Source organism: Choristoneura fumiferana, chromosome 6 (assembly GCF_025370935.1).
Source record: "Choristoneura fumiferana chromosome 6, NRCan_CFum_1, whole genome shotgun sequence".
In the NCBI taxonomy this organism is placed as follows: domain Eukaryota; kingdom Metazoa; phylum Arthropoda; class Insecta; order Lepidoptera; family Tortricidae; genus Choristoneura; species Choristoneura fumiferana.
In genome coordinates this window covers 14,401,629-14,412,064 of record NC_133477.1, presented here as the reverse complement: position 1 = coordinate 14,412,064, position 10,436 = coordinate 14,401,629, and the positions used below count along the sequence as shown (strand labels likewise).

Here is a 10,436-nt window from a genome sequence, read left to right as displayed (position 1 = left end):
CCTTAAAACTTGCTGTAAAGACATTTTATTGAAAATATTCAATTATTTATGACCAAGTCAAAATATTAACTTGTTCAAAACATTCCCTGCACTTGCACATACTTCGACTGAATGATTTCAAATGGATTACATAGGTACTTATGAAATATTCACACTTCATACAATGATGATCACTGATCAGGATCGCTAAATAATTACAGCAACATGATGACTTACATACAAGTACTTTGTACAAATATATCACAATAATAAAAACTTACTATTATATTATTGAGAAACATATACATTACCTACCATATTTTTTGGCCAATCATGTTCAAATGTCAGAAAATAAATTAGAGTATTTTTAATAACATACATAGGTACATAAGTACTAATTCTACACACTTAATAATTTCATTAGGTATTCCTGACTATAAAAAGTACTTCATTGTTGAATATTACACATAGAAACAGGTAGACGCTCAACAGAAGTATATGCAAGAACAGACCGCTAATGTTGTTCATGATCCATACATCAATTCAAATAAAACTACTATGAAATTTTTCTTATCTTTTTTTGTTCTGATGAATTCTGTCATTGGCCCTGCGTCTTTCACTTACATACTGAGGAAACTTACAAACTGGTATTTTTATCTTTTTCAAAGATATCAAACGAAGATAGCCTTAAGGAACATGTAAGTACTAGCGGACACAAATAACCATCCAAACTTGAAAGTTTCCAAACATCTCATCTGAACTCATAAATTTGGATGCTGTGTTCCGGAACATGACTTAAAGTCAAAGATTGAAACCTGGAATTAATAGAAAAATATGATATTGATAATATTCCAAGTCTTATACTAGGTAACACAAACATTACCTATACTAGAGACTTCTTTATCAAGAGCATTGGTCTCATTAAACTTTAATCATGAGCTTTGATTCTTTAATGATTACTCACTTCATTTATAAACAAAACAGATAATTAAAACAAACTGTTGTTTAAAAAAATGAGGCCCATGTTAGTTGAGCACAAATAATTTAAAGCTTAGTAGAAATCAAATAAATGCTCACCATTCAGAACTTCGATGATAGTAATAACCTTCTATTGTGGCTGCTGACTTGTGGAAGCATATATAGTAAAAGCCAGCGAACGAAGCACCATTTATATCCTTAATAGTATGATCCGGCACTAGAAAATGTTCTTTCCACCTCATAAACACATAATCAGCCTTTGCAAGAGAGTCATAATCAAATGAGTCTGAATTAAATGTCTTCAAGTATGGAACAAATAAGTCAAACTTGCTCTGGAAGAAAAGGAAAAATATATGTTAAATCAAAAAGAATTGTGCATAACCAGATTAAGAGAACACAATAAACTGTAAGGTTTTCGCCCGACCTGTTCATAAATTTACAATCATAAAGCTTACCCCCTTGATGTATAATCAGATATTCATCAATATCTACCTTACCCCCAGAATAAAACCCCCTTTGAGTTAAAAGCTGTTAAGTTTCACACAAACAATTGTGTGTATATCAAACATTGTAAGAATACCTGCCAACTGTACTATGTGGAGTTACATTTTTGCAGTGGAATAACTTTTCACAAAAGTATATCAAACATTGTAAGAATACCTGCCAAATGTACTATGTGGAGTTCAATTTTTGCAGTGGAATAACTTTTCACAAAGGTATTGAAATATTTTTAAAAATCACATAACTGGTTATTATAGGCCTGGTCTGTAGAGCTATGTTAAAAAAGTCAAGACTTATGAGGTTATGAGCTTTTTTATATGCACAGAGGGCACACATTACAATGCCAATTTGCATGGATTTAGGCAGTCAGTTGTTGACATATTTATTTGTCAATAAAAAAATACAGCATTAAAGTTAAAACCAATGCACCTCAATGCTTATCTGTTAATTGACATTACATGAATGCTCATCTCATCCACTCAAAAGATGATTGGAAGAGATCCCTTAACATAAGTTTGCCTTTGAATATGTATCCATTCACTAACAAATTGTCAAGTAATTAATGTTTTAGCAGATTTTGGCAGAAGAAAGGTTATTTACATTGTAATTAGCAAGAGTTCAATGACTTGCTAGATAATTATGTCAGAGATATAAAAAGAACTTAATATTGTTATTGTTGACAGATATCAACACTTGAACAGTATCACAAAACAAAATCCTTTCGAGAAAATAAACAGAATTTACAACATCTAAGAAATAGTCTAATTGGAATAGTGCCATGTCATGAATCTAGTTTTAGTAAAATACTTGAATGAATTCGTCCAATAATTTGAATTCTCTTTAACTCACCCAATGTTTTCTATCAACATCTTCATCAGCATCCCATTTTCTTGTGAGGAATGGATATTTTGCTGATATAATTTCCCCATCAAAAAAAGTTGTCAATGTTGGAAATTCTTCTGTCAAACCTTTTATCTTTAAATACCCACACAGGTACGAATTTTCCTCATCAACATGCTGAAATCAGTTGAAATAAAAAGTATGATACATATAATATATGTTATAACAAATCGTTTGAAGAAAATCATGTTATAGTTCATCATGCAATAAACTTTACTACTCTCGATTTTATATTGCTGACTAGGTTATATTGCTGAACGAGATAGAATCTACATAATAACCTTAAAGTACTATTATGTTTAGTATCAAAGGCACTAACCTGCAAGACCACCTCAACTTCATAGGAGTTTCCTTTAGATTTCTGATGCCCTTGAAATTTCGAGCCATTGTATAGCAGCGACTTGGTCACGCCAGGTTGCTTGGAGTTCGCTGGCGGCGGTGGCGTTATGTCAACCTTCACTGGCATTATCGTTCCATTAAAATATAAGAAACAATTTAAGGTTCTGAGGTCACAAGCAGCAGGAGCCGAGATCCAGCTGTACGACACCGTATTACAACAGCCTATAGTACATTTTACGCAGCAGCAGAAGGTATCCAAGGTACAGCACCTGACACCTGACAGTTAGCCGTTATTCCAGTAGATTCTACAGAAGGTAACACAATAATAAATGTAACAAATTTTAATGACGTTACTTCCTTAATTTTGTAATTTACAGGTTTGGCAATGCAAGAGCTTTTTACTTTACTTAAAAAAATACTGAGAAGAAAGGAGGAGGAAGTGAAAGTTAAAGTTCGGTACACATTGTAGTTCATTGTATAGGTGAGACTTACGGAAAAGCAATTATTAATAATATAATTACTGGAAAAATAAGTAATTTAAGATTGTTATATGATCGAAAAGTTACATTAAAGTATAGAATATAGACAGAATTAAAAGTTTTCTAATTCGATTCCTATTCGATTCTAATCCAATAATCGAATAATATAGCAACCCTGGTTTTGTGCCATTAATCATTCACTCATTCACGCTAGTGTTGTGTTGTCTATGATTATGATTTATTTATCATTCATTCAATCAGAGGATTTCGTTTCGTAGTCCGTCATAGCTGTGTTTCGTTTTGTGATTTTGCATTTTTACCTAATATTTATGTTTAAATTTAACGTTTGACACAATGATTTCTTATTTCAATTCTGAAAGTATCCGTAGTTACAAAAGTTATAAGCTCACGAACGCTTTGTGATTTTCCCATATAATTATGGTTAACTAGTCTGTGCATCCTCAATTATGGCAGACCCAGGTTATTACCACAGTGATTATATTCGGCACCCCGTTCTCTACGAGCTCGGCGTCAAGTATGGAATTAAGACGGAATGTATTCCAGAAATAGCTTTGCCCTCTAAACTGGAGGAACTCAAGGATGTGATACGTAGAGAGATACGTAAAGAACTCAAAATAAAGGAGGGTGCTGAGAAGCTACGCGAAGTCGCTACGGACCGCAGATCGCTCTCTGACGTCGCTAACATCGTGAAAAAAGCCAATTTGAAACTCAATGAGCTCAAATCGGACCTTCAAGAACTCGAGTCGCAGCTACTGTTATCCCGCGGTCAGTCCACGCCGACGTCGCCGGAAGACCTTTCGTATGATGAGGAAATCATCTTGGCGTCGGAGGCGGCGCAGCAGCAGCGGCAGCTCGGGGAGGCCACCACGGACCGCAAGCTCGCCTCCCTCGAGAAACAGCTGAACATTGAGCTTAAAGTGAAGCAAGGAGCTGAGAACATGATTCAGAGCATCACCAGCAGTAACCAGTCCCGCGATAAGAAACTCCTCGCTGAAGCTCATCAAATGCTAGCAGACTCTAAGGACAAAATTGAGTACCTCAAGCTACGCATTTCTAAACTAAGCAAACAGCAAAAGGGAGATAGTGCTAGTGCCAATGGTGATGGTCGAAATTTGGATATGAGTGGGGTAGACCAACTGTTGGATGAACGGATTGCTGAATTGAGGAACAGACTTCGAATTGAAGCAGCTGTAGTAGAGGGATCTAAAAACGCCATTAGACTCCTGCAAAGTGACAAAAAGGTTACTGACAAGAAAGCATTACATGAGGCCCAGACAAGCTTACTGGAATCCAGTCAGAAACTTGATTTGCTGCGCAGGTCTTTGGACATGCGTCGGCAGGAGCTACCTGCTGAGAGTCCTGCATTTATAGAATTAGGCCATGAGTTGCGCAGCACAGGCTCCAGCCCTGGTTATGTGAGTCTGTCCACAGGCAGTGGCTCGAGAGCTCAGTTTCTATCTCCTGCTCCTTTGATAAGCCCGTGCGTTCAAGTAACGGGAACTCTAGAAGTCAGACTGATGGGTTGTCAAGATCTATTGGATGATGTTCCAGGGCGTACCCGGCGCGATCCTCTCGCAAGCCCCTCAGACCTTAAATCTTTTGTTAAGGGAGTGACAATACGTAACTCCATGAAGTATACATACAGCATTAAAGAAGATACCAGCAATGAGATAATGGCAGTCATGAAACTGGACAACCACACAGTTGCTCAGACGAGCTGGCGGCCTTGCTCACAACAAGCATGGGATCAAAGGTAAATTCTACTTCATTGACTATTAACTTTATTAACCTCTGCATGACAATCATAACCTTGAACAGATATGCCAAGAAGGATATTTATTACTTTGAAATCTATCTGTCTGTGGCCTTTTTTACATTCAGGTGAACCAATAATAACATATATATTTCAGGCTTATATTGTAGTTAAACATAGGTAGCATGTACTTTGTATACATATTATTAGGGCCCAGAATTTTGTGTGCGGCTATTGACAGATTTTAGGGAGAGAGCACCGCTTTTTATCCATAGTCCAACTATTATCAATGCGGTTAATTTATCTAAATAAAATAACACTTGCAAGCAAATACCTACTTACGTTATCAACTATATATATATATCTAATATGTATTCGTAGTTATAGTGATTACAATAAGACAATTTAAACGGATTAAACTTTACTATATTTCGATTTTTAAGGTTCCGGGGCCAAAATGGCAAAAACGGAACCCTTATAGTTTTGCCATGTCTGTCTGTCCACCCGTGGCTTTGCTCAGGGACTATCAATGATAGAAAGCTGTAATTTTGCACAGATATATATGTAAACTATGCCGACAATAGTTACGCAATGGTACCCGAGAAATGGGAAAAGAAAAAGGGGAAGACCACAAGGAAGGTGGGATGACGATATCAGACAGGTCGCAGAAATATCATGGAATAGAGTGGCTATAGAAAGACCTTTGCCTCCTGCTTTGTAGGAGGCCTTTGCCACCTGGCAAACGGACATGCAAAAAATAAGCAAACGAGATATCTATGAATAAAAGAGAAGGAAAGAAGTGATGAAATACATTTATACATTCTTGTAATGTTACATGCTGTCCGATTAAAGGCTTATAATAAAAAATGCTGACAAACCGGTACAATAAAAAAATCAAAAAAAAAATTTTTAGGGTATCTCCCATAGACGTAAAGTGGGGGTGTTTTTTTTTCTCATCCAACTATATTGTGCGGTATATAGCTCTTTTAAAACCATTAGGGGTTTGCTAAGACGATTTTTCGATTCAGTGATTTGTTTGCGACATATTCAACTTGAAAGTGCAAATTTTAGTTAAAACATTTTTTTCGTAATGGCTACGGAACCCTATTTTGGGCGTGTCCGACACGCTCTTGGTCGGTTTTTTTATCATTGACTGGTGAAAAAAGTACCTACTGTCGAACAAATTGAATCATGACCCAGGGAAACTTTTAATAATCAATTTCACTATGAGTTCCTTGACAAAAGTATGAGATGTCAACATAACATTAGTAGCACAAAGGTTCCACCCTGTCTGGGTGTTCAATTTGTTCGATTGTAGGTATCATCGGAAAGTTTGAGGTTTTATTTAATAGAAACATAAATAAAAAATTGGTCAAGTGCGAGCGACTCGCGCATGAAGGGTTCAGCACCTCCGTACAATGTTTTAAAAAACAAATAGTTCAGTAATAATTTTTTGTAAAAAATTCTAATAAGCTTTTTTGCTTGCGGTACTTTTTGCCCCTGGTTACCAAAGTAGGTAGTCGTCAAGACGAATCAAATGAGACCAAAATCGATGCAGTTGTGTCGTTTTATTACAGAGTTCCTATGGCCAACATCTAACTTCATCATCAGATCTGCAGGCTACTACGAAACTCGAAACTCGGAAGTTCGTGTCGTGCGGTCCCTCTCGCTCTCGTATTAAATAGTATAAGTGTCAGAGGGACCGAACGACGCAAACTTCGAGTTTCGAGTTTCGTAGTAGCCCTGAAGCTCTACGTCATAATAATATTGCATTGTCATCGGATTTATACATGCATGCAAAATTTCAGCTCAATCGGTTGAAGATATCCACTTCAAATTTAAGTTAAAATATTAATTCCACCCGAACAAACATAACTAGTTACATTCCATTACAAGTTAATAAAAACATATCACCAAAATGTAAGCACTAGGTGCAAGTAATTTAAATAAAGAAAATTTTTAAATTCTCATCCTTTGGCTGTCGCCCTCTCGGAGGCCGAATAGCGCTTCAGAAGCTTGCCATGCACCGCAGCAGAAAAAAAAATTAGTCAATTGTTCATTCGCGGGAAATTCAGTGGACTTTGTATGTTGTGTAATTAAATAACAAGAAGCTCGACTAGTGTGAATAAATTTTAAACTGTATTATAAACCTTGTAAATAGTGTTAAATAATTAGTATGATTTTTTAAATGTAAAAAACAATATGTAAACATAGTTATTATATGGTGTGGATTTAGCGAGCGCTTTATCAAAGTTGGCTTCATTGAGGTTTGTGGTTCATAAATTGCTTTATTAATTTTGCATAAAAACGAATAAACCACACACTCAGACAGTCACTATATTATATAATCGAAGCTTTTATAAAACATCATTAAAATCGCAAACTTAAAAGGTAAATATAAACCGAAATAGCTAATAACGTCTAGCAATCAAAAAACGCTGAAAAAAACACGTTTCTTGTATGACGACCCCCTTTAATTTGTAACTTTATATTATTTTTAGTATTTGTTGTTATAGCGGCCACAGTAATACATAATCGGTGAAAATTTCAAGTGTCTAACTTTTACGGCTTAAGAGATAGAGCCCTGTGACAGACGGACAGACAGACAGACAGCGGAGTCTCAGTAATAGGGTCCCGTTGGCACCCTTTGGGTACGGAACCCTAAAAAACTCGATTTGTCGATAACATCGATAAAAAGCGGTGCTCTCTCCCTACAATATGTCAACAGCCGCACGCAAAATTCCGGGCCCTACATATTATATATCCAATATTCTTAGAATTTTATTTCTATGCACTTTCTATGATTAAACTTTATGATAAATAAAGTATGATCTGAGTCTCATTGTAGTATATATTTTGAGATTTCAGTTTGCTATTACATTTTCGAAATAAATTGTGATGTTTGGAAAACATTGTCTACCTAATGTAAAATGCTACTGTAAAGTCAATTCTCCAGATGTAGATTGCGTTACGGCATTTGCCCTCATTATGGATTGTACCTGTACTTCCTAGGAATATTATCTTTATGATACCTCTGTTATTAGTCATATCTTATCAAGACACATAATGTCTGTATATATATACTATAGTATGACTAATTTTGCACAACTAAAGTTTAGAATGAGAAATGTTATAATCAATTCTGATATGAATTTTTCAGATTCACTATCAAGCTGGACAAATCAAGAGAACTAGAGATAGGAGTCCATTGGAAGGATTGGCGCGGCCTATGTGCTGTGAAATTTTTAAGATTAGAGGAATTTATTGATGACATCAGACATGGTATGGCTCTTGAATTGGAACCTCAGGGGCTTCTATTTGCTGAAATTAAGTTCTTAAACCCTATCATATCTCGTAAACCAAAATTACAGCGACAAAGAAAAATATTCAAGCAGCAAGGCAAAAATATTCCTAGACCATCATATGGGGAAATGCACATTCCCGCTGCAGCCCTTGGCAGACTTTTGAAACGATCTTCACCTTCAATACAAAGCAATATACAAACAGCCCATATTAACCAGCCACAGCAACACTTTCAGTTTGGTAGTGCTGAAAATAAAGATGTGGAAAATCCGAATGTTACGCTCGGAGGCATGGCGGGAGTGCGACCGCTGGGACTGCCCACAGCTGCGGCGGCGCCTCCAATCCCCGCGACACCTCCTCCTAAGCTGACTATCCCGCCTCCTCATGTCTCCACTCTACGAATGGAAAAAGAACTTCAGGAAGCATTCGCATTTTTAGAAGATTCTTATGCGCGGGATAATTTTGTACCCAAAGAACCACAAACACCCTCATCTGACAATCCTTTAGTGGAGTACCCACCCTCACCATCTCCAAAACTGGTATTGGAATACCCAAGCAATGAAGATCAAATTGTTGAAGTCACAAGTAATATGAGGATATCATCATCTCGTTCATCATCAGTTATAGAGACTATCAAAGAACTTGATTCCCGCCGACAATCGTCTGGAGAAATGTCGATGGAATGCTTTAGATTGTTGAGTGTTTTAGGAAGAGGCCATTTCGGGAAAGTGATTTTAGCTCAGTACAGAGCTACAAATGAATATTTCGCAATTAAAGCTTTAAAGAAAGGTGATATCATAGCCAGAGATGAAGTAGATTCACTATTGTCTGAAAAAAGAATTTTTGAGGTAGCTAATGCGATTAGGCATCCGTTTTTGGTAAACCTGTTTGCATGTTTCCAAACTGACCAACATGTTTGTTTTGTGATGGAGTATGCAGCTGGAGGTGATCTTATGATGCACATTCATGCAGATGTGTTCACAGAACCTAGGGCAGTATTTTATGCAGCTTGTGTAGTATTGGGCCTTCAGTATTTACATGAAAATAATATTATTTATAGAGATTTAAAGCTAGACAACTTACTTCTTGATACTGATGGTTATGTTAAGATTGCTGACTTTGGTCTATGCAAAGAAGGAATGGGTTGGGGTGACCGAACCGGTACATTCTGTGGGACGCCAGAATTTCTTGCTCCAGAAGTGTTGACGGAGACCTCATACACGAGGGCCGTTGACTGGTGGGGACTTGGTGTGTTGATATTTGAAATGTTAGTGGGCGAGTCTCCATTCCCTGGCGAGGACGAAGGCGAAGTGTTTGATTCAATTGTGAACGATGAAGTTCGTTACCCCAGAACTTTGTCATTGGAAGCGATAGCTTTAATGCGTCGTCTCTTGAGAAAGAATCCCGAACGACGTTTAGGATCGTCCGAGAGGGATGCTGAAGATGTGAAGAAACAGGCTTTCTTCCGTAATGTAAATTGGGAGCAATTACTTCTGCGTAAGGTGAAGCCACCATTTGTGCCAACTATAAATAATCTGGAAGACGTGAGCAACTTCGACAGCGAGTTCACGTCGGAGGCGGCCGTGCTCACGCCCCCGAAGGAGCCGCGCCCCCTCAGCGCCACCGACCACAAACTCTTCCATGATTTCACCTACATGGCGGACTGGTGCTAAGGCAGCTATAAACAAATTCATCTTCAGATAATAATAAACAAATTAGTTATAATTTTCAAGCTACAAACAATAAACCCCCATTGCCTTACAAGAGTGTGTAACATTTCTGTATTTTGATAATATCTGTTGTCTCTACAGAAGAGTGTGTAGATTGTCTTGTTAACTTGTATTTAGTGCAGTTAAATGCAATATTTTATAATGAAATATGTAATTTAATATTGTAAGTTTAATAAGTGCGATAATGTTTATTTTTGAAAAAACATTGTGAAATAGATTTATTATTATTATATAATGTAGTTATGAAATTGAATAACTTAGAATTAACAGTAATTTAAGGGAAGGAGTGTCAAATCATTATTACGTTCTCAGTCAGTTGTTTACTTACATCAGTGAAATAAAGGCATCATCAATAAGATTTCATTTTCATTTTTAAATATCTTTCCTAACATGCTTACTTCAAGTGAGTAGCACAGTAGGCAGTTTGTGATAAGCATACAAAGTAGATAATGT

The 10,436-nt window shown here is 36.7% G+C and overlaps 2 protein-coding genes across 2 annotated transcripts; one reads left to right on the top strand and one right to left on the bottom strand.

Moving 5' to 3' along the window:
* Positions 1-9: 9 nt before the first annotated feature.
* On the bottom strand, positions 10-3,170 carry LOC141429152 (glucose-induced degradation protein 4 homolog). The gene is made up of 4 exons (XM_074089390.1): positions 2,678-3,170; positions 2,308-2,475; positions 1,057-1,289; positions 10-794 (listed from the first exon to the last, which is right to left on the bottom strand). Exons 1-4 carry the CDS (start codon positions 2,822-2,824, stop codon positions 731-733), a joined length of 612 nt encoding a protein of 203 aa, XP_073945491.1. The 5' UTR covers positions 2,825-3,170; the 3' UTR covers positions 10-730.
* A 253-nt stretch (positions 3,171-3,423) lies between these two features.
* On the top strand, positions 3,424-10,339 carry Pkn (serine/threonine-protein kinase N). The gene is made up of 2 exons (XM_074089385.1): positions 3,424-4,950; positions 8,111-10,339. The coding sequence occupies exons 1-2, from the start codon at positions 3,644-3,646 to the stop codon at positions 9,924-9,926; spliced, it is 3,123 nt and encodes a 1,040-aa protein (XP_073945486.1). The 5' UTR covers positions 3,424-3,643; the 3' UTR covers positions 9,927-10,339.
* The last annotated feature ends 97 nt before the right edge of the window (positions 10,340-10,436 follow it).